This window comes from Capricornis sumatraensis, chromosome 3, assembly GCF_032405125.1.
Source record: "Capricornis sumatraensis isolate serow.1 chromosome 3, serow.2, whole genome shotgun sequence".
NCBI lineage: Eukaryota > Metazoa > Chordata > Mammalia > Artiodactyla > Bovidae > Capricornis > Capricornis sumatraensis.
Window position 1 is genome coordinate 123,374,575 of NC_091071.1, and position 25,145 is coordinate 123,399,719.

At 47.9% G+C, this 25,145-nt stretch overlaps 1 protein-coding gene across 2 annotated transcripts in view; it reads left to right on the plus strand.

Annotated features, from left to right (window-relative positions):
- Positions 1-451: 451 nt before the first annotated feature.
- Positions 452-25,145, plus strand: part of GYPC (glycophorin C (Gerbich blood group)) — a 47,408-nt gene continuing 22,714 nt past the window's right edge. Inside the window, exon 1 of one of the 2 annotated variants that reach the window (XM_068967667.1) lies at positions 452-744. In XM_068967667.1, the coding sequence (XP_068823768.1) occupies positions 708-744 (37 nt within the window). In that variant the 5' untranslated portion in view covers positions 452-707. The remainder of the gene's footprint in view (positions 745-25,145) is intronic. The other variant, XM_068967666.1, reaches the window with a different exon arrangement.

The window sequence follows — 25,145 nt, forward strand, 5'->3', positions numbered from 1 at the left end:
GAGTTCATTTAACCAGAGTGTCAAAATCCCTGTCGTTTTTAGTTGCCTAATAAAGTGAATTCTCCAAACACTCCACTGTCTGAAAGCCTCAGACAAACGTGATTCAAACAAGTCACATGGTCTTTACCCAGCATCCTTTTTTTCTAAGAATCTTTCCCAAACATAAGCCCATGGATTGGGGCAGTTGCCCTGAGGCACGAGGAGGCCAGGAACTCTCCGCAGGCCACAAAGGCTCCGCGGCTCATAGGATCCGCCAAGACTCCAAGGCAATTCTGACTCTATTTATTTGGTCACCGTCCGGGACCGTGGCGACGGGGAAGGCCATCCGGGAAGCCCATCTTGTCATGTCTGGGAGCTTTACAACCCACACACAGGGTCATTCTCAAACACAACCTCTATCTGTTAGCTGCAGATAGAAACAGAAACTAGTTAGAAAATGTGATTCTCGCGCAGGAAAGTCGGAACACAGAAGAGTTCAGAAGTGGGCGGGTGTATGTGTTTAAAAAAAAAAAATGGGTGGGAACCCCATCAGCCAAGTCTGCAGAAAAAACTAAATGAAGTCTGCCTATCTCGGGCCGGAGCCCCTCCCCTCGGTCCGCGCCGAGGAGTGTGACACACGTGCCGCTTCCTCCGGCGGCTGAGGGTCAGGAGCGGCCGATCGCGACCCTTGCCACGGTCCCCCGGGCCGTGCCCCGCACCGGTCAGCGATGAGCACTCTGCTGCCGCTGACCACGACCCAGCAAGGTGAGTACCCGCCGGGGGAGGGGGGAGGACGGGTACCGAAGGGGCGGGAGGGGGGCGAGCCCGAACTCTGGCCAAGGAACCCAGGGACTCTGGCTGGCGCCCGGTGGGCGAGGGACCCACACGACCGCGTCACCGAACATCGCGGGAGCCCGGGCGTCGCAGCGCCCTGGGCACCGCGGGGTCGGTGTCCCCCGAGCCTGATGCGCGGGCTCTGCGCGCCCCGGGCCTAGAGAGGCCACCTCCGTCCCCGCGGCCACCCGGGGCTTTCTGTTTCTTTGTGTGGTGGTGGGGAAGTGCCTGTGGCCAGAACTTTTCCCCTAAGAGAATGAAGAGGGAGAGACAGATCGGTAAGCAGCGCAGAGAGAAAGCACAACAAGTTGTTTTCAGGACTGCGCTGGCAGGAAGGTGGAGGCGCGTTCTGAGAAACTCGGAGTTAACTCTGCTAACTCCCGACTCCTCTCTTCTCCCAGGAGGGCGGGAACCAGCCACACGCAGATGTTGCAGGGATCGGCTCTGCTTGCCTTGACCGTTTGGGCGGTTGTAATTCTTCAGAGCCTGTTTTCTTTCTTTTTAAAACCGGCACATGCTTTCTTAAGGACAGGAAATCCCTCAGGGATTCTTTGTGATTTTCAAAAGCAATGTTCAGAAATGTTACTGGGCCTCCCCCAACCCCACCCCCTCCCCCGGCATTGAGCTTTTGCAATAAACATTAAATTTCCATTTAAAAAACAAGCAAACAGACAAAAAAAAAAAGTGTTGATCACTTCTCCCTACCCTGGCTAGGTCTGATTCTTAGAAACTGTCAGAGAGGAGACTGAGTCTAATGTGACACATTTAGTGGTTAACAGGGTCATGATTATGGGTACTGGAGACACACTCCATTTGTTTGTCTTTTTGAAAAATGGTTGTGTGGCCTTAGGCAGCAAACTTGAGCCTGGGTGAGCGCCGCTGGGTCTGTCTTTGTGCACCATGTGCCTCTCTGTGGACATGGCCATGTGTGTGCCCATGAGGCGCTCCGAGTTCCTCCCTGCCTGCTTTTGGACCATGTGTGCAACTTATTACAGGAACCTGAGGCAAGCCAACCTCGCTTAGTTGCAGTTTCATCATCCTTTGTGGGAAAAATAGGATAGTGTGCCTGTTTGGCTTGTGAGTTGACACACATCAGTGGCTCAGCATAGAGATGAACACATGTTAAGCGCTTAATAAATGTCCAGCATCTTTATCATTGTGTATGTGTCTGTGAGTGTGAGTCAGACACTAGTGAGTGTGTGTCTGTGTGAATCAGATACTATTTAGTGTGTATGTGTGTCTTAGGGCCAGTGTTGAGGGGACAGGGCACTGTGATTTTTCCAATTCAGGTACCAAGGAAGTGTAGGCCTACAATCCTTCCAGTCTGGAGAAGATGCATGCTCATGGAGCCTTGCCCTCCCCCAACCCATCCACTCACCCTTTCCCTCTACAGCGGTTCTCCAGGATTCAGGTTTCAGACCTTGACCCTTGACCAGTGACTGCAAACACTTCTCTTCCAGAACTGATGGAGATGCAGCCCTTACTTGCATACCATTCCAGATTACCCTTAGGATTTACTTTCTGGCAGGATCTCTGCCGTGGGAGAACCATGGGGCTCTATTTCTCACCACCGCTGCTAACTCAGGCAGGATGTGTCTATATCCTTCCTGTCTCAGTTTACATCACTACCCCACCCCCAGAACCAGATATTACAACTGAGAGGACCTGCTGCTCCCTCCCAGCCAGGCCTCCCCTACCCAACTAGGTGCATAAACCCAAAGGCCACAATTATTGCGGAGGAGTTAGGTGCAGAAGTCAATCGCCTTGCCCTTGATGGAGAGGGATCAGGCTCAGTGAGGAGATGGCCAGGTCTGGCAGCTTTATATAGAATGCGCTACCTCTGGCAAAAGCAGGGAGGATTGTGTTCAGTGCCAAATGACATTCCATCAAAGCTGTTGCTCAACCCCTCCAGATATCCGTGGCTTTTGGAAGTCACATGGCCTTGGCACAGCCAGCAACTGGACCTTCCAAGGGTGCTGAGAGTTGGCCAGTTATTTCTGGGGACTTGCAGTGCCTCCAGGGAAATAGGAATGTGGGGTAAGAGGTGTCCTATGTTTGCAGTGGGAGCTCACCAGCCCATCTACCATGGGGAGAGAGAGGCCCTTCACCAGCAAGGAGAAGCTGGCAGGTCAAGTCAGTTTGCCTCTTTGAGTGGCAGGTATATAGTCCATCAAATGCCCTTCTGAGACCCCAACCTAAACACCTTCCAAAGGGTGAGCAAACACAACAGGCACTCTTAAGCACAAGCTACAAACAAAACAAGAAAATTTAAACATGTGTGAAGAGTTCATAATAGGAAAGGATACTTTCTTCCCATCTCCAGGGCAGGAACTTTATAGATTTATGAGAAACTTTCTAGAAGTATTGTATGTCTATACAATTACTTTTTCCTTTACAACATGAAACATGTATTCTACTTTAATCTTTTTTTTTTTCATAAGACCATATTTTACAGAGTATACTTTATCACCATATATATAGATCCATCCTTCTTGGAGCTGCATAGTATGAATATGAATGGGTTATTTAACCAATTCCTGCAAAAATGGACATTTGGGTTGTGTACAGTCTTGGATTTCTTTTTTTAACCAGACACAGTGCTGCCATGACAACCTTGTAAGTAGGGTTTCATATGCATATGTTTATGTACATTTAGGATACTTTCCCTCAGAATTTAATTTGGACAAAAAGTATTACATGTGAAATGTTTTTAGATACTGAAAAATGCCCTTCAAAAGGACACATGAATTTCTAACACTTTCTGACAGCCAGTGAAAATGGTGTTTTCCCGCATCCTCACTCACACTGTGTGGTTTTTATCTTGGCCAATCTGTTGTGTAACCCATGTTGTCACTTTTGAATGTGCCTCTGTAATTACACGTGCTTTTGCACTTCTGTAAGATACTGTGTTTCTTTTGCAGAGAAGTACCTTGTATGGCCTTTGCCCACTTCCTAGCAGGTTCCCTACCCCCAATGAGGAAATATGCCCCAGAAGTTAAATGAAGTGTCCTGTCTCTCATAGTGAGTGAGAGGGTGGACCTGAGCCCCACAAGTGCTGTGCTGGGGAGTCAGACTTGATCTCCAACACTTACTGACTTTGAGGAGATATAGGAGACCTCAGAGCTTCAGTTTTCTCATCTGTCACTGGGAGTCACAACAGCTACTTCTTGGGAATCGTGTGATGAACGAGAGAATAAGGGTCTGGCGCTGTGCCCAGTGATGTGGTATTGGCAGATGTTATTGTTAACAGAATTTAGCAAACCTGACCTGCAGGTGCTGATCATCTCCAGAGTCTCCCTAGCAGAAAGCAGCTGAGTTTGCTTTTGATAATGTAACAGAAGCAATGTCAGTACCTACATGCCTAGGCCCATGGTCCAGCCTTGCCTGGGTCATTCCTCCATAGCCTGGACTCAAAAGCATATTCTTCGCTGTTTTGCAGATGAAACACTGGAGGCTGGGGGATGATGATCCTCAGGGCTTCCTGGTCCCCAGGGTACAGCCAGGCTGTGGACTCAGGCTATGAGACCCCAGAGCCAACAGAGGCTAACCTGAGTGGGGCATTAGGGTGCATGTGGGCCTGCTGCCCATGTGTGCCAGGCAGGGCCTTCTGCCTCCCACAGGCCATGAGAACCATGCCCAGGAAACCAGGGCTGTGCCTTTGCACAGATGCTTAGAACCTGCCAACCACACCATAGCTTTTCACCCAGGCCTGTGGTCCAACCTCAGTCCACCACTGCTTGCCATCACCCCTTCTGTGTGGTCAGGCCTGACCCACACTGGGCCAGCTGCTGCCCTCCACAGCCAGCGTGGACCGTTCCCTAGGGTCCTTCCTCCTGCTTGGACCGCCCTGTCCCTCCAGCTACACCCTCACACCTGCCTGCTTCAGGCCTCCGGGCTCTCTGGGTACTGCCCCCCACCATACACACACCTGTACCTGCTGGTCAGTTAAGGCCTCCCTGGGTCCTCCTGACACCAGAAAACCACTCACTGGGGCCCTGAGGACACTTTGCAGCCCGAGGAATTTTTAGGTCTGTCACATTTTCAGGAATTCTGACTTCTAAGAAGCTCTGTGACCCCAACTGCCCCCTACCACTTGGGGCCTAGCTCAGGAAAGTGCTCAGCCAGCAACTCAGACATGAACAGGTGACTACACAGACCACCCAAGGGCCAACACTCCTGGGCCCATGTCCATTCGAAGGGCCAAAAACACTTTTTAAAATCATCTGCTCAGTAGGTCCTAATCTAGAACATTGCAGTGGACAGAAAGTCAAACCCAAACCAATTCTAAGAACATACTAATGGGCCCCGGGCATCACCACCAAACTCTTCTACTCTGCATTCGCTGATTGGTATTTCATTTTGACCTCTTCTGCTCCCCCACCTGCCCTCCCCATCTTTGCTCAGGGTTTCCTTCAGAGCATTACGTAATCTGAACTTCTGTGGGAACACCACTTCCTGCCCTTAGTCGTTATAAACTTTAATTTGGGTACATCCTTCCAGAACAAATGTTAGTGTGCAAAATCTTAGCCAAGGGCAGATACTGTCAAGGGTCAGTTCTTTCTCTCAGGTCAGCGGGAGCATGAGCTCAAGACGCTGGACTCCTTCACAGGCTGAACCTCGCACAACTCCCCTCACCCTCCCTCTGGCCACCGGAGAGCCTGTGTGCTGGCTCCCTGTGGTCAAAGACAGCCACTGGCCTGCCTCTCCCTGTGATCTGTATCAAAGCATCACTGGCTGCCCACCTTCCTGCTCTGAAGTCCTGCCCTTCCTCTCGGCCCAACATCTTCTCCAGCTCTCATTCATGACTCTTTAGGATTGACAAATTGCTCAAGACTCAGTGTGGAGAAGGAAGTGGCAACCTACACCAATATTCTTGCCTGGAGAATCCCACGAACAGAGGAGCCTGACAGGCTACTACCGTCCATGGGGTCACAAGAGTCAGACATGACTTAGCAGCTAAACCAGTGTGGATAACTTTGTGAGTTAAAAACCCCAAGGGTAGGGGCCCAGTCATCGAGAGCCCCACCCCACCTCTGCACATACAATATGGTGAGATCCACTATCTGGAGTTTGACCAGGTGACCGCAGTAAATATCGGAGAAAAGTCATCTTGAGTTTCCAGCAGGAAGGAGGGGATAAGTGCACCTGTTCTTAACAAGATCTGGCCTCAGGGAAACTTAACCAGAGCTGATCTGATGTGATACTGTTAGAGACTAACTGACCTAGAGGAAGGGAAATTCCCACCTCCAGCCCATGCTAGCCTTCTGTGCCCACCTGCAAGGAGAGAAAAACACTGAGGGACACTTGTGAAGTTCCCAGTCCAGAGAGATGGGCTCACTAACAGATAGACCTCATTAGACCACAGGGTGCTCCCCTTCCCCTACATACTTCACCACCCCATCACAATAGGTCATTTTACCCAATATATCACATCTGGCTGCCAAGAAAAATTACAAGACATACAAGAAGACAAAACACACAATTTGAAGATATAAAGCCAGCACCAGAACCAGACGCGATAGATATGGGAATTATCACACTGGGAATTTAAAACGACTGTGATGAATAACTCTTTATGACACTTTTGTTATAGTCTGTCTTGTATCTGCCACACCTCCCTTCTCTTACTGCCAAAGCATTGTGACTGGTATACTCTCTGCTGTTCAGTGGATGCACCTGTGACCCTTGCTGGGTCTCTGAGGAAAGGAGCCTTGAATTTGGGGCCTTTGGGAGGAACATGCTCTGGACAAGGATGCCCCATCATCTCACTGCACACCTAACGTGGGTATTTTATCTCCACCGTAATGGATTGACTGGAAGGTCACTTGCAGGGAGCACAGCTGGGACCCCCACCCACCTTCTCCTTCATACAATGCACACTTATATGGGAGTTCAAGTATGCAGCTACCAGCTGACCCTGGACCCCGGCACACACACCCCTGAACCCTGGAACGGAGAGTCTTCTTGTTTTATTTGTAGCTGTGGACACATATTTCAGCCATGTCTTACAGTGAAGGGGATTGTGGTTGGCCAGATCAAAACTAGATAAATTGTCCTGCTTATCTGCCTTTTGTGCTGGGTTCCTATCTGTGACCTCTGTGTTCACTGGACAGCAAAGTCCCCAGCTGTGAAAGGTCCTTTCTCTTGGGATGTTCACCATACACACAGACTTTAGCAAGTAGGGAGTTCAAGCTCAGGTCCCTCTGCTGTACCTTATGAAGCTGTTTAATGCAAATACACTTGGCCTCAATTGTCTAGTGACAGGGAGGTTAGAAGACCAGCTTTAGAGTTCAGGCATTGGGTTTGAATGTGGATCGGCTCTGACTTGACTGTGGCCTTGAACATAGTGCTGGCCCCCTTGTTCTCAGCTCATGGGTAAAACTCCTGATATAAAGCCTGGTCTGCATTTATCACTGTCCCTGCCTGAATGCTTTCTGGTGTCCTCAGTGAGTTCTGGCTCACTCTCCACTGTACGGCTCCTCTCCCTATTTGCTCATTGGCCACTGAAAATAATACCAAAGACAGGAGGCTAAGTCTGCCCTGGTTCTAGGGCTCCAAATGAAGCCCTCAGACCTAGCACAGAAGTCACTTTTGCAATAGCTCTGGGATACTGTGCCTTTCTGTGCTAGGACAGCTTCCTCCAAGGGGTCTGTTCTTTCAGTATTTATCACAAAGTTGGCGAAGTGGGGCAGACAACATGTGTTCTCTCCCACCAGCTGTGTGACTTTGAACCAACATTTTACCCTCGGCAGCTTAGTCTTCTTAGCTAGCATCCGAGGAGAACAACCCTTGCTCCCTCAGCTTCACTGCCTGCTTAACAATAAGAGTCTTGGCTGTCTTAAGGAAGAGTAGGCTCCTTAAAATCATACATGAATGAATGGGTGGAGGGATGGATAGAAGAGATGGGTGGGTGGATGGAGGAAGAGAGGGATGGATGGATAGATGGATGGATGGGTGGGTGGAGGGATGGGGAGATGTGAAGGTCCAGCCAGCGTAAACAAGTCTGATCTACACAGAGAGTGCTGTCGGTCCCATATTCACCGGCATCTTTCCTGTCCTGTGTTAGCCCTGCCCCCTCAGTGGCCCACAATGGCCTCTAGCTCAGCCTGATGCCTTGCCCCTCCCAGCACTCCTTGTGCACCCCAACCTTTGTGCACATGGGGCTCCTTCTCTCCCACCTGGCCTGCAGCTGCTCCACCTCTCAGTGTCTTTCCCTTGATGTTGCCATTGGGTGAGTGCAGAGCTGGTGTCCCCTCTCTCCTGGGTGGGCCCCGTTCTCGCCACTTCCTGCCTCCAACCCATGCTTGAACTCCTGCTACGAAGCTGGGCCTTCTCTCCTTTGGTTGTGCCCTGGGATTGACTTGTCATTTGAATAGCTTTCCTTCAGTTTCTGCCAAAGTTCTCAATTTAGTGAATTCAGTTCTGCTTTAGCTGAAAATCCCGAGTTGTCTTTTTTTTTTTTTTTACATTCTCTTTTTTCCCCCCTTTTCCACAAATTCTATAAACTGTCCTGACCAACTGTCTCCCTGACTCAGAGCATAAAAAATTGGCTGCACTCTGCTTAAGTTATCTCATTTCACCCTCTAGCAGCCCTACGGTGATTATTTTATCTCCATTTTGCATGTGATGATATAGAAACTCAAGAGGCAACGTGAGTTGCCCACAGCCACCAACCCCTCGCTCATGCACAGCAGGTGTTTCTATGCGGGACTCAGCCAGGGCCACCTTACACATTAGGCACAGCACTTAGATCTTTTAGAGAACCACAGAAAAAGCTGTTTCTTTTACAATCAAAAGGGGAAAATGAACTTTTAAGACTAAACCTTGTATTTGTCTTCATATCAATGTCCCCTCTAAAATATGATTGTTAATATTTTAGGAGAAGGAGAAAGGACCCAGGAAGACAGAGCACCTAGGCCCACAAAGGCCACCTGGTTCAGCCCATCCAGGCCCCAGGGCCTGGTGCCCACCGGTCCCTGCCCAGTGCCCACAGCCCTGACCCTCCTCTGCAGGGCTTCCATGTCAAATCCTCCCGCTCTCCCACTGCCCAGCAGTCCTGCCCACCCCAACAGAGGCAGAGCTCCTGGGCTGCTGCCGTGGCTCGCCCATGCCTGCTCTTTGCCTCTACCCTGGGAGATTGCCAGAATCAAATGGAAATGCTTGAGGATACCCAGAATACTCCCTTAAAAAAAAAAAAAAGAAACTTTGGCAGCGCAAAAAAATTTATTTCCTCAATCACAGATCGAACCCGTGCCCCTGCAGTGAAAACCCAGAGTCTTAACCACTGGACTGTTAGGGAAGTCCTATCTCTGTATCTCCATCTCTGTATTTCTCTTATCCTCTTGCCTTTTTCAGCCGTGAAATTAGGCTGTTGTTCTTCACGTCAGAGTTTAAAGGTTTTGTCCTGTTTCACTGTGAAAGAAGCAATTTGTGTTCATTGTACAATTATACATAAAAAATCAGGAAGGATGTGGGAAGAGTCTCTCTAAGCAGAGGTGATTTTCAGATACCTATGGGATAGCCAGGTGACAGGAGGAAGGCAGTTCATAAAGAGACCGGGCAGAGATACAGATGGAGGAGCTCAGTGGAAGGAGGCCACCCAGTGCGGGGCCCAGGGGGGCAGCCATGAAAAGCCTGCTGGGCTCATACTGATCACTGTGGATGGTGGATCTCAGCACAGGTGCAGAGGCAGGGTGGGGAGTGCAGTTGGCCACACTCAGGGAGGACAAACAGGGTACCCTGTTCAACCGGAAGATGTTACCCAGATGTTGTTTTTCAGTCACTCAGTCGTGTCTGACTCTTTGTGACCCCATGGGCTGCAACACATCAGGCTTCCCTGTCCTTCACCATCTCCCCAGATGTAGATTTTATTAATTCCAGCTTAGAAACATGGAAACTGAAGTTCAAACAGGCTATTCCCCCAGGGCCTCACCGGGCATCACTGGCGCTGTCTGGCCACCAGCCTGGTGTATCCATCTGCCTCTGGGATGTGGCAGACAGCATTCTGGGAGGGGTTGCCCATGACCCTGGGAGTCCAGTGGTCTGCTCATCTCCATATGTCCCTGAGTTTACTCTCCTGCCTTGGAAGGAAAGGCCTTTCTTTATCCATCCCACATGGGGCCAGTTGTTCTGGCTTTGCCCTCCTCAGTGAGCCCCCACCTGGCGGCCGAGCAGCTGCTGATGAAATGCTCCTTGTGGCCTGCGAGGGCTGGGCTGTGACGGTTATACCAGCTGAGGCCAACCCACACACAGGTCCTACTCTTCCTCAGGGAGGCAGTGGGCAGCTGCCTTCAGGGTCGCTGCAAGGGCACCCAGAGAGAATAATGCCCCCACCATTTCCTGGCCAATTCCTGGAATGCCTGCACCAAAGACCCACCCCTGCATTGGCAGAGTTGTCTTTTGTTGAAATATCACCAGCCGTGGGACCATTCCTGCACTCTGTGTTCTTTGCTAGGCACTCTCAAATCTATTTCCTTTCTTCATTCAGGAGTCACTAATTTTTGTTTATCCATTCAGTATATAGAAGTCTACATATGCTTACCTCAACTTCCCACTCCATCTCCCCTCCATCCCTCTAGCCCTTGCAATCAGCAGTCTGTTCTCCTATTGCATAGGACAGAGAACTATATTCAATATCTCATGGTAAACTAGGACGAAAAAGAATATTTTAAAAGGGATGCATATATATGTATAACTGAATTACTTTGCTATACCAGCTGTAATTAACACAACATTGTAATCAACTATACTTCAATTTAAAAAAATAAAGGAAAAAAGGAGGCACTACTTGCCTTCTCTGGTAGGTGAATAAAGTGAGATGTTTAGAAACCCTCCTCAGAAATGTTAGGAGGGTTACACAACCAGATGTAGTATGTGGAGCAAGGTAGGGGTGCATGTCTCTGATTCCCTTGGGAATGCACTGTTTTTGCCACAGAAATTCACTCATCAGGTTCTTAAGTGGGGACAGGATGATGTAATGGCTTTGAGGAGCTGATGCTGGGACCATAGGGAATGAAGGCCATCCAAAAGGAATGAAGGCCATCCATCCCTGAATCTCCAAAAGCAGTGGCTTCCCACCTGGGGTCCCTACCTCCAAAACATACACACATTAAAAAATAATGTCACAGCTACAAATCTCCATTGCAATTATTTTCAGGAGAAATGACATTTCTACAAAATAAATTGTGAGATGAAGTCTGGAAATATGAAAGAGATAAAAAGCCCATCTGTGTAGTGGAGCTGGGTGGCCTGGCAACTCCACTCCAGGACCCCCTTGTGACTGTCACTCTCAAGTCATGGCTGGACACCGAGGGCTTCAGTAACCCAGTTTTCAGTCTCCTGGCTGGTGCGTCCCAGAATGGCCACCTGAGGCCTCATTACTATTTGTTATCAGTGATGACGTTTTGGGGCTTTTGGAGGGTCCGTCCATATTAGACATTTTCATCACATAAAATACTCTCACTGTGGTTAAATTGAGGATGGTATGGCAACTCACTCCCTGGAGAATCCCATGGACAGAGGAGCCTGGCAGGCTGCAGTCTGCGGTCACAAAGAATCGGACACGACTGAAGCAACTTGGCATGCATGAACATACATGGTTAAATTATTTGCCTACAGTCAGACTGCAGCATACACCCAGCTGTCCATTACTTTACCAGTTAATCCACAAGAAAGGTTGTTATCAAACTTCGAGGCTCCATGAAGAAAATCTTAAAAGTTAGAAACTATTGGGTCGGCTAAAAATTTCGTTCAGGTTTTTAAACTCAAATGAACTTTTTGGCCAATCTAATAGATAGATGATTCCATTAGGGAAGCAATTTATCCATAAACGTTTACTAACGACCATGTACACCCCTGGTTCATCAACAGAAACTCGAAGACTTCTAGGTATCCTCCCTGCCCTAGGGATGCAGGAGGAGATAAAAAAAAGTCTAGAGAAGACCCTTGTCCTCAGAGCATTGTTGGACTTCTTGGTGCAGCAGAACACACATCATGACAGGAATAAAAAGCATCCAAGCCCCTTACTGAGAAATTTCTTAGCAACTGAATTCAGGTTCCAGATTGAATTGCCTGTGTCTTCTTCTGATTCTTCATAGCTAAATAGATATCTAGCAATTTAAAGACTAACTTAACTTCTCAAATATAAATTGCTATCTAAAATTAGTTAACATTGACAGCTAATGTTAAATTATGGTGTATTTCTCCTTAACTTGGCATAGGTTTATCTTGTTAAGACTTTTTCCTTGAAGAACTTGTCAACACACAGCCTAAAAGTTGAGAATTATGTTTTATTTGGTGGATAAATCTGAGGACATAAACCCAAGATGCAGCCTCTCAGATAGCTCTGAAAGACTGCTCCAAAGAGGCAGAAGGAAAGCCAGGATATATAGAAGTTTTTCAACAAAAGACCAAGTAGTTGGAACATCAAGTAATCAAAAGATTACTGTTATCAAAGAAAACTAGACATCTTAAGTTAATGAATTCAGCACTTTTCTGTGTCTGGGAAGATGCAAGAATCTATGTTCACTGAATTAATTTCTTTGATATGCACCTTAGCTATGTGGGGCCAGTAGCCTGTGCTTTCTCATCCTGGGTCTCAGAGGGGTGGCTGCACAGCAGAGTGCTAGATGGCAGAGTGCTTAGGATGGCTTCCATCCTAAGTTCCCTCGGGTCTTGCTATCTGAGTGACTGTGATGAGATGGCTTGATGGCTGCAACATTCTTTGCTTGCTGATGTGGCAGGCAATATTTTAGTTCACAGACCAACGTTCATTGTTGAGAATGTTCTAACTCAGAGAATGACTGAAGTTAAGACAAGTTGAAAGAATGTTAAAATACAGACAATAGTGCAAGTGTATGGGGTACCTGCTGTGAGCATGGATGATCTGATGTGTCACACGTGCTGAGCAAATGTTGGTTCAAAGTATTCTTTCCTTGTCACCGTCCTTCTCTGTGAGATGGGTCTGTGGATGGTGCCTCCCTCCCCTGGGTGTAGGACAGGCTGTGAGCAGCAGGGCTGTGATTTGAACCCAGGTGCTCCAACCCCAAGGCCATCTTTTCAGCCCTGCTCAGTATCACCATTTGTATGTGTAGACAGTGGCGAGTTTCAAAAGAGAACAAAATTCTCTGCCACAGGAGTGAAAGAAGGTTGGTTCCAGTCGGCTTTTTAACTACGCTTATTTATATCAGGCTTTGGTCGCTACTCCTAGGTCATTTCCTATTTAAGAATCTTGGAGCTTCTGAAAAGATCTTCTGGAACATGCTATTTTTAAAGAACTAACTCGAGTGAAATGACATTTGTCACTCACTGAAAAGGCACATAATGCTAGAGAAAGTCAGAGTACATCTTTGAAGACATTGCAGTCAAAGACAGATGAAATCCATGGTTTTCCTCCAAAGTTCAGACACCCTGTGAGACTGTGTTTCTGGGCTGTTTATTTCCTGAGGCTTTGGTCTCTGGCCAACTGTTCACTGTCCTCTGTTCCTTTGGTAAAAGCCACAGGGTCACACTGCCCAGAGGCACAATTATCTGGGTTCCTGCCCTAGTGCCCTGGGGCTCTAGAAACAGAGGCCTGACTGTCTACGCAGATAAAAGGTTGACCGCTCACTGCCCTGCTTTCTGCCTGGGGTCTCCAAGGTTCTCCTTTGAGCTCCCTTGAGTGGGACCCTCCTCTAAGAAGAAATGAACAGAGGATGGTCATTCTCCTTGGCCTTGGTTCCTGACGTCTCCTGAGCCAACCAGCTCCACTCAGGAACCCTTGTACAAATGCTTCCCAGACCTCCTCAGGCCTCCCTGGAGCAAACCTGTGGTGTAGCCAGGCTGTGACCACTTGAATAAGCAATTTGTTCTGGTCTCGACCTGACATCTCAGGACTCAAGATTCCCTGGAAGGACCCTCTGTGATGAGGCCTCTCTAATCAGTGCAATTGGCCAGGGGAGCTGCACAGACCCCAGTCAGAGAGGGCAGGCCATAGCCTTCACTGCAGAGATGGCCTTGAACCTGTGCAAGGTTTAAATCAGAGGTGGGACCTGCCACTCTCATACTATCTCATCAGCCACTGTTTTAACCCCACCAATAACCAGTGTAGGTGAACTTGAGTTGGTGACACACTCTCTCTGGCCTCCACAGCCCTGGTGCCTGCATCCTGTCATACTCATGGAGTGTTCAGGACACAGTGAGCCATGGGCACAGCCAGACTCTGGACTCTGTGCAAAGTGGCCACAGCAATAGATGGTGTCCTGTGTTCTTATAGCTAATGATCTTTCAACTTGTACCTCTTCTGCCTGGAGCCTCTCTATGGTTCTCCTTGCTCCCTTGAGCAGGGCCTTCCCCAAGAAAAAATGAGCAGAGAGTGGCCATTTGAAAGTATAGGCTGTAAACATGTCAGACCTGCGATCAAGATGCAGCTTAGCCACTCAAAGCTCCATCCTCATGAGCACCTTAAATGAGATATAGGAAAGGCCCAGGCCTAGCACTGAGCCACCACAATGCAAATATTAGCATGAGGGGGAAGAGAGAGGCTCAGTGACACAGAGACTTAAGCCAAGGGTCTGCAGACTAAGGCCCATAGGATGCCTGTCTTTACAAATAAAGTTTTATTGGAATGGGCTTCCTTGGTAGCTCAGCTGGTAAAGAATCTGCCTGCAATGCAGGAGACCCCGTTTCGATTCCTGGATTGGGAAGATCCCCTGGAGAAGGGATAGGCTACCCACCCCAGTATTCTGTCCTGGAGAATTCCATGGACTGTATAGTTCATGGGGTCGCAAAAGTTGGACACAACTGAGCGACTTTCACTTTCACTTTATTGGAACACAGCTGTACCCATTCATTTGTATAAACAAACTTCCTTCAAGGGACAACAACAGAGTTGTAGCAGAGACCACATGGCGTACAGACTATTTAATGTGTGGCCCTTCGTCAAAAAAAGTTTCCCAACTGCTGTCTTAAACCAACAGGAGCATCTCCAGTGGCTTGAATTCTAGGCCTGGAGCCCACCTGGCCCCACTGCACTTCTCTCTGGAGGAAGCCATAGCCTCATGATGGATAAGATGCCGCAGAAGAAAGACCTGCAGCCGAGGCTAGGGACCAGGCAGCAGCCAGCGAGGCCCATCAGGCCAGGCCTGGCTCACCTGGGTGAAGATGGAATGACTCATTCCTGTGACCTGATCACCCAAGCTGCCAAGGGAAGGGTCCTTCTTGTGGCTTTTACCTTCTTTTGCCCTCTTGTCACACGTCCACCCCCACCCCCGTAAACATAGGCAGCCGGGGCTCTCCTACCACCTTGCAGAAAATCTTCACCCCAACTGGGCAGGTATAGGAAAAAGGGCCACACATCAGACAGGCTGTGCCTGGACCAGCCAGCTCTCCCGTCTCATTCAGAAAACAGGGGTTCTCACCAGGGCCCAAGCATTGGGCTAGGAGCATTGTCCTGAACCTGGTTTTGTTTTTCTTTTTTTAACTTTTTATTTTATATTGGCGTATGGTTAATTAGCAATGATATGTTAGTTCCAGGTGTACAGCAGAGTGATTCAGTTATACATGTATGTGTTCTTTTTCAAATTGTTTTCCCATTTAGGTTGTTATATAATATTGAGCAGAGTTCCTGTGCTATATAGTAGGTCCTTGTTGGTTGTCTATTTTAAACGAAACAACATGTACATATCAATTCCACACTTCTAGTCTATCCTTCCTGCTAACCCTTCCCCTCTGATAACCATAAGTTGGTTCTCAAAGTCTGTGAGTCTGTTTGTGTTTTGTAAATAAGTTCATTTGTATCATTTTTTTTTAATTCCACATTTAAGCAATATCATACGCTAGTTCTCTTTCTCTTACTTCAGCATGACACTCTCTAGATCCATCCATGTTGCTACAAATGGCATCATTTCATTCTTTTAATGGCTGAGTAATATTCCATTGTATATAAGTACCACATTTTCTTTACCCAACTTAGTGACGTCTTTCCCCGTCTCAGGAGGTTATTATCCCTCTTCTCAGATTGGATATGTTGACTCAGAGGAAAAAGTATGTCCACATTTCACCAGTTATAAGATAGTGGACCCTGAGTTCAACAATAGATTCCCTGAGTCTACACTCCTACTCTGCCTCTGCCGCCGGCATCAGCAAGCTTTTTAGCCCGGGCCATGAGTGTGTTTTGAGCACCCACTGTGTGTCAGGCCCTGGGGATTTGACAGTGCCCAAACCAACAGTCATCCAGAATGAGAACTTACATTTCAGTGGTGCTGGACAGATGGACACGAGACCCGCAGGTAGAGTGAATAAGTCAGACGATGCTAAGTGTGGGGAGGAAGATCAAGCCAGGAAAGGAGAGAGGCCCAAGGGCAAGAGGTGGTGCCATTCTAAAGAGAGTGGTCAGAGAATCTTCACTGGGGAAGGTGATATTTGAGAAAGACCTAAAGGAAGCCAGGGAGCCAAACGTGGGATTGAATATCTGAGAGGAGGCACAAGAGGCAGAGCACAGCACACGCAGAGGTCCTGCAGTAGGACCGGGCTTGGCCCGATCAAGGAACTGATAGGAAGCAGTGCAGCGGGGAGAGGCGTGGGAAGTGGTGACTAGGAGATGAAGTCAGACAGGTAAGGCAGCAGAGGGCCAATGGGACTGTCTCCCAGCACCCGTTGTAGCAGCTGGAATTCTACCACCTTCCTGAATTTCCCTGCCAGAAGGTTTCTCATCCCGAGTGAGGAGCCCCTCAGCATCTCTGCTAAGGCTCTAGCAAGGTTCTGAGTCAGCCGTGACACGTACTGGGAGCTGAGAAGGAGAGAAGAGGATGGCAGAGAACTCCTAAGTGATGCCTGAGATCATTTGTGTTTATGCGTGTGTGCTCAGTCATGCCTTATTCTCTTGAGACCCCACGGACTATACCCCACCAGGCTCCTCTTTCCATGGGACTTCCCAGGCAAGAGTACTGGAGTGGGTTGCCATTTGTTCTCAGATGCCCTGAAAGATGCCTTAGTTGCAGGCCCACATGTGCACATACACACACACACACAGAGGCTGGTTTTCAGAGCCTTTCTGAAATTACTAGTTGCATCTTCTGCATGGAGTTTTTCTGCAGGGCTATGCTGAGCTCTACATGAAATGAATATGGGTATGAGGCTCCTGGCACCTTCCCTCACAGGCACTCAGGACTCTCAGGGACCAGCTAGGAGTGTTACGATGTGGGACAGAGCCCCATGCAGAGTCAGGGAGGGGGACATTGCCTTCTCCCTCACAGCTCTGGATCCACGTAGGCCCTGGGGAAACAGTCCAGCAGAAGGCACAGAGCAGTCCCCAGGGCTGAAGGGTCTGGCCCAGCAGAGGTGGAGAAGAGAATCAGGAAAGGATGTGGACAAGGGTGCTGTCAGGCCCAAGACTCCTGGGGCCCAAGCTGCCACCTGCCTGGGAAAGGTGGTCCCCACAACACCCTCAGCCTCACCTGGGAGCTTCACAAAGAAGATGCAACCATCACTTCCAGAGAGGCTTCTGAAAGCTGACCTCTGCCTGTGTGCACAGGTGTGCTTGAGTCCCTGGTGGAATGAAAGAGCAGCCTAGAAACACAAAATACAAAACACCCTATTATCAGAAGGGTGATGAGACCAGTGTGGGCTCCTACAGTTCAGCTTAGAAGCCAGGATTCTACCACCTGAGTCTCTCTACACACCCATGTAAGAGGCACAAATTAATGCAGCTGGTCACAGAGGAAAGTCCCACTAGCAGCCAGGTTCCTAAGACGGGAACAGAGGTTGAGGTTTCATCTGCTTTTGGTTTATACACTGTTGTGTTTAATCTGCTGAGCTGCCCTGGAAACCATCTGGTTAAGTGATGGGGGCCAATTAAATATGGCTCAGGAGCTCATCCTGGCTGCCTCCTGCCCTCAGATATCATCATCCCTGCATGCAAATGGAGGTGCTCTTCAAGTGACTGGCTTCTCATCTCCATGGGACAGGCATGCTGGGCTTCGGGTCACCTGAGCACCCTTTGTACTTGGAACCTCTCGCATATACCAATGCATGGACATGTTTCTCATCTTGCCTGGTCCTCCCTGCAGCCTGGGACAGGCCAGAGGGTGTGGAGGGAGGGTCAGCCTCCCCTGAGATCTCTTTAAGCCAAGGGGCCAAGCAGGCTGTCCTTGTGCCCACCGGGGAAGGGAGTGCTCTTAGACACCACTTAAATGAAGGGTCTGGGATCCTCACACAACTCGGTATCCTGAGTGTTCCTGGAAAAGGGACAAATGACTGTACCAAGGCCACACCAATAGCAAATGGAAGAGCCAACCCCACAGTCCAGCTGTCACTCAATTCCATAATGTCTGCACCCCACAGGCTCACTTACTGGCGGGCAGTATCCTCCTCCATGATGCCGAGTGCTTTTTGTGCCATGAACCTAGGGGACGTTTTTACTCAGCCATTAACAGTATAAAATAATACCATTTGCAGCAACATGGATGGACTGAGAGATTATCACACTAGCTGAAGTAAGACAAAAACAATTACCATATGATATTGCTTATATGTGGAATCTAAAAACAAAGATATAAATGAATTTATTTACAAAACAAAAATAGACCCACAGAGAGAAAACAAATGAATGGTTACCAAATGGGAAAGGAAGGAGGGATAAATTAGAAGTTTGGGATTAATATAGTATTAATATATACACACTGCTTGCATGTATGCTAAGTCACTTCAGTCATGTCTGATTCTTTGCGACCCCATCGACTGTTGCCCACAGGCTCCTCTGTCCATGGAATTCTCCAGGCACAAATATTGGAGTGGGTTGCCATGCCTTCCTCCAGGGGATCTTCCCAAACCACGAATCAAACAGACATGTCTTATGTCGCCTGCATTGACAGGCAATTTCTTTACTGCTTGTGCCACTTAGGAAGCTCATATATGCGTGTGCACATACACACATTTATATATGTAACTGAATCACTGTTCTATATACCTGAAACTAACGCAACATTGTAAATCAACTAGTCTTCAATAAAAAATTAAAATCTAAGGGGATAAATGCTTCACGCTTGAACCTGGTTCACACCCCCAACACTTGGAGAAGGAAATGGAAACCCACTCCCGTATTCTTGCCTGGAGAATCCCATGGACAGAGGAGCCTAGCAGGTTACAGTCCATGGGGTCACAAGGGTCGGACATGACTTAGTGACTAAGCCACCAAACCACCACCACCGACACACACACACACACACACACACACACACACACACACACACCACACACAGGAGACATGGCCAGCAGCACTAGCAGGGAGCCGTCCTCTTTGCTTTCAGCTCAGGTCCCGCTGGCTTCTGAGTGGGGTTGCCCGTGCCTGTGAATCTGCCTTGCACCAGCATCAGGCAGATAGCCTGACTGTGTCTGCATGCAAAGGCATTCTATTTCTCCCAGGTTTTTTTTCTTCCCTTCCTTTATTCACGCTGATGGAAATGGCTCCTTCACCCAGGCCTGCCTCTGATAAGCTCCAGACGGTTTCAAGAAAGCAGAGCGGAGCCTCTTATCAGACAGCAGCAGTGGATCTGGTGCCAGCACTGGGCGGGCCTGGTGCTGATAAAATGGGCCTGGGCCCAGCTCACCAGCTGCTTTCTCAACCTGCCCTCAGGGCCTGACCCATCAGAAGTGAGGGTTGCCAGACCCAGGAAGCTTCTTTACTTTCTTAGGCACTAGAGCTGACTTCCGGTGACCACAGGCAACAGGACGTGATAGGAAGCCACTGGACACAGAGGTTTGGCAATGAGGCTGATGGGACAAGGACCCCAGGAGGCCTTAGGGCTCTGACAGGACAGTGGGAGCTGGCTCCTCCCAGGGGCATATCGGGATCAAGTGTGTGGTTTGAGCCCTTCCCTGCGAGGCCCTACTGTTCTTAGTCCTGGATAAGATACCCCAAGACTGGGGAAGGGGAGGTGTTAAGGCATTTGGTCTAATGTGATGTGATCACGTTTGAAGTAGGTTTGCCAGATCCAAAAGCTCAGGCTGCCTGCCCCCTTCCTGGGAGCTCTGGTTTGTAGATCAAAGAGTTCATCTCCCCACCCCACCGCCCCCCACACACCCCATTTGAAGACAGAAATTCTACCTTCAAACATTAACCTCTTTTCCTTTAAGCTTGGGTCACTGTTAAATTTCCTGTCCTTGAGGTAGGACAGACTGGGCTAGCTGACTGTTTTGTGAAAAGTGACTTGGCCATATGGAATCGAGAAGAATCGTACTGATGAACCTATTTGCAGGGAAGGAATGGGGACACAGACATAGAGAATGGACTCGACACAGCAAGGAAAAGAGAGTGGGACGAATTGGGAGAGTAGCATTGACATACACTATCATGTCTAAAACACACAGCTCTTGGGAAGCTGCTGTATAACACAGGGAGCCCAGCCTGGAGCTCTGTGATGACCTAGAGGGGTGGTATGAGAGTGGGGAGGGAGACTCAAGTGGGAGCGCATACATATATATAATTATGACTGGTTTGCATTGTTATATGATGGAAGTCAACACAACACTGTAAAGCAAATATCCTCCAACTAAAAAAAAATTTTTTTTAAAAGAAAAATACCTTTCCTGTAATAAGCAATAAAAATTGATTATAATATATGTAAAAAAAAAAAAAGAAAGAAAAGTGACTTGGCCTTTCTGACCTTATTTGTCCCATTTGTAAAATGGGTTGGTCATCCCTATGTCCAGTGCCCTGCTGGGAGCACCCAGGATTTCACAGGTGGAGGGCATCTTGCCTCCACTGGTCACTAGGGTTCCACCACCAGGCTTTGGCCTACACTGGGAGACAGGGCCAGGGCCTAGCAGCAAGGTCAACAGTAGAGCCTCAGTCTGGGTTTGAATCCTGGCTCTGTCCTTGGACGCTGTCTCGAAGCTCCAGTCTTTTTATATTTAAAGCAGGGATGGAAATGCCAGTCTGGCAAGGTTGTTTGCAGAAGTTCAGTTCTTGAGAGCTACTCGTGATTTGTGGCTGTCCCATGAGAATGGTTTTGAATGAGAAGCATCTTGAGTGTGAGATGATGTGAGTGAATCCCCAGCACAGAGCAGACCCATAAAAAGCAGTAGCAGGAGCCCAGCTGATCTGCTGGCTGCCCTCTGCTCCAGGTGCTTAGGTACATGAATACGTATGAGGTTGAAGATCCCTCCAAGATAAGCAGAGATAGCAAGCTTCCATGCAGGGCAGGTCCTACAGGGCCACTTGGCATCCCGGGCCAGTGACTGGATGTGCAGCCACCGAAGAGGCCTGCAGGGTGGGTGCAGAGGGGTACAGCCTGTCTTTAGATGATCTGCAGGAGTGCTGTCAAAGTAACCCTCATGGGGACTTCACTGGTGGTCCAGTGGTTAAGAATCCATCTTGTAACACAGGGGACAGGGGTTCAGTCCCTAGTCGATGAGCTAAAATTCCACATACCTCAGAGCAACTAAGCCTGTGTGCCACATCTACTGAACCCACACACTCTGGAGCCTGGGGGTCACAGCTTGAGAGTCCATATGCCACAACTAAGACCTGATACAGCCAAATAAATAATACATTTTTTAAAAAGGGTTGACAGCACAGCCAGGAGGAGCAGCAGCTCCTGACTCTTAGTCCCTAAAACTGGACCACACAGGTGGCCCACCCCGAGATGGACACCAAGCTGGAGAACTGAGAGGAACCAGAGGAACCTGATGTATTGAGAAACCAGCTTTCCCTGACTGAGGCTGACAACTACTCAAGGCCAGAGAAAAGGCAGGCTGAGGGGCAGAGCAATAGGACCAGCCAGGGTGGCTGCTCTCATGAGCTGTGTCTACAGAAGAAACAGCAGGACTCCTCAAATCTCTCCCCTGGAATCAGTCAAAGCCTCTTGTGTAATCCTCAGAGCCAGAGGACCAGCATGTATAAATGTTCTCTGTAGTGATAAAGGCAAGAGAGATGGTCTTCACACCTAGCAGCTAGTAGATGCTTGATACAGTGTGTTTTGCGATCACTGCCAACTCCTGCTTATGTAACTACATATCTGGAAAATTTCCTGCTGTGTTTCACTGCACTGCTGGGAGGAACTTTCACTCAGTAAGCTTTTGATGATCACCTAGATGGTCACCTACCATGTGTAGGTCACCTGGCAAAATATCAGGCACCAAAAGGAAGATGCCAGAGCCTTCAGTGTGCCCCAGAGTTCTTTGATGTGTTTGATGAGTCTGTCCATAGAAACAGAAGGTCACTTCCTTCCAGAAGATCAGAACAGATGCCCTCTACAGGTGGCAGTGGGCCAGTGTGGATTGATGTGTGGACATTCACCAGATAAGCTGGGTAGAGTGGACATTCCAGGCAGAGGGCACAGCAAGAGCCAGAACCTGGGGGTGCAAAATATAATTGGAGTTCATGTGACCTACAAGGGGCTGACATGGGACAGAAACGATGTGAATGTGTGAAATGACAATGTGGGAATTTGGACTGGCTTGTGGCTGTCACTCTGAGTTTAGTCCTGGGAGCTCCCAGTGGTCTCCTCTGGGTGGATCCCTATTAGGGAACTCACAGTACATCTGTTAAGTTGACAAAAGAACTGAACAGTCCATGGAGCTGTCATGCATTATTTGGGACATACTAAAAATTGTGTTGCTATTTATCTAGAAGTGAAGTTTAATTATCATCCTGCATTTTATCAGAACATGAGTGTTTTTCAAAGGCTCTCATGAAATGCTACTGTCCAGTCAGAGTTGAGGACCATAAGCCACGGCCTCCTGCTGCTCTGAGCAAGCTCACTGTCTCAAGCCCCAGGCCAGGTCCCTAACTGCAAAGACTCTTTGAGTATATGAAGCATTCCCACTCTTAAAAACATTTTTAGGGATGCTTTTGAGATTTCCTTCTTATTCATCCTTTCCATGTAGTTCATGGATGCCTCCCACAGCAGGTAAAAAATCTATTTTTGTATAAATTTGAAAATCTGAAGCCAATTAATTTTAAATATTTAAGTGATGCAATCGTAGAAGTGATTCAATGACTGGATATACTTAAATACAAAACAATAAATCCTTATTCATAATGCTTTAACACTCCCAACACACATGTCTTCTTAGCTAACTTCTAACCACACTCCTTCCAGAACCTCAAACTCTCTAAGCTTCAAGACCCCCAGTATTGTCAAGCGTGCCTTCTTGGCGCCCCCACCTCCCACCTATACCTCCTTCTCCGCGTGCATTACTCTCAGTCCTGTCGTTCTCTTACTGGGTCATGCTGATCCTTTCTTGGTAGCTCCAAAGGGCTCTTCTAAACTTAGAAGAGAGAAGACTTTCTTCTCCGTTCCTGTACTACAAACTTTCTAGAGATTTTCTTTTTCTATAATCTCTCATCTGCTCATTGCCTACAAGAGAAGACACAGTTTATCTAACCTCACCTTTAAGACTCTTCATTACTCACCAAGCAGATGAGTGATAAAGTTTATTAATGACATCAAATGGGATAGTGATGGTGGAAGAAGTAATAAGACAAGGAAAAGGAAGAGAGGAAAATAAACTAAAAACATGTACTGAATTTAGTCATTGATATTTTTCCCTTCCTTTTCCTATTCCAAATAAGAGGTATAAAATTAAACATTGCATTTGTTTTAATGTAAAGTCATTCATACTAAAAAGGATAAAAGTATTTCAAATCTACATTGTCTTAAACCATCTGGCTTACCTGGCAGTCCCTCCCTAATCCTGATTACTCGAATAGATCCAACCCTATAGATGGCTAATGTCTTTTTTGCTGACTCTATTTTTGCTCTCTCTACTTGGTTTGCTTAAGAAATCGGTACACCTGTCCAAAGAATAGTAAATTGTGTTTATACTTTCCCTTAACCCCCTAATATGTGCTAGATTTCAAACCCAATTTTGAGGTGCTGAGATCCCTGATGAGGCAATATGGACAATCCTTTCTGTTTATATTAGCTGCATTAAAATAACAGGAGAGTGAAATTCACCCTTCCTGTTGGTCATTAGAACTTAACCCGTTGTGGAACTTTAAATAAACCACCTACAAAATTCTGGAGTGAAACAAAGTTTAAGTTTGTTGGCTTTATTTGATTAGGTTTCCAGGGCATTTATCACTTTCTGTGAAAGAAACATTTAATTTAGATGGCAGATGATTTGTGTCGTGGGATTTCAATTGACAGGAGGAAGAGTTATGTGTGTGTTTATGACTTCTTTGCTTTTAAAAGATTAATGTTAGTGAAACATAAATCACAAGACCTTTAGAGGAGAGAGATGCTGGAAAGACAGAGCAGGAGTGTGTCAGGGTGATGGATTGAGACATATTGTAAAGTATCTTCATCAGGGAGGAAAAGAGAGGGAGGGTGGGACACAGGGGTGGTGGGGTGGGAGCAGTGAAGAAAAGTGGCTTTTCCTCCCCACGCACGAAGACTATGCAGGGGCTTGAACTACAGCCAGGCAACTTCTTAGCTCCATTGCCTGATGCAAACTGAAGAGATGAGCTGATGACTTCCTGAAGCCCCTTTCCTGCCCTGATAGCCAGAGGACAAAAAGAGTGCTAACAGCACAGCGGAAGTACTCAGGAAGCCCAAGTATTCCAGGAAACAAACACTGCCTGCCCCCCAAGTCACAAGAACTGGTCCCCTGTTCTGCTCCCCCAGGCACCCTACATCCAGAAGCCAAGTACGTGTGTGTGTGTGTGTGTGTGTGTGTGTGTGTGTGTGTGAGAAAGAGAGAGACAGAAGAGGACCTATTCTTAAAAAGGTGGGAATGATAGGAAGAGTTGTCATATGTTGGATACAAACCTCCTGGGAGCCATACAGGTGCATCCTTCTCTACAGATCAGTGAGCTGAGGGTTGGAGATGGTCATAGTGGAGCAGCCAGGATTCATGACCGTGTCCCCCTGGCATTGCAATCCACCCTCCCTTCACATACAAGGTGCTCCCTTGAAACACTTTCAGACAGTTTTTGTAAAGAGCAGTTTGCTGATGTGCATTCCTTTCTCTTTACCACCACTTCGAGCAACACATTCCCAATATTTAGATCAGAATGCACCCTCTCTTTCCTAGCATGCTTTTCAAACACTATTCCAGCAGGAAAAAAAACTACAGTGGTATTACTCACAGTATCAGCTAACATGTATTGTGCCCAGACTCATCTGTGAGTGTGTGCAGACACCATCATATGCATCATCTCATGCCATCCTCACAAATAGCCTCAGAGGCAGGCTCCCTCATGACCCCACTGCACATGTAGCAATAGTGAGCCCAGCATGGCTCCACCCAGGGTAAGGAGAAGGCAGAGTCCCTTGATGCAGCCCCCTCCCTGGCTTGGGAGGAAGAGAAGAATTCCAGGGAGTGGAGGGGGAACATGCTTTCCTTCCTTC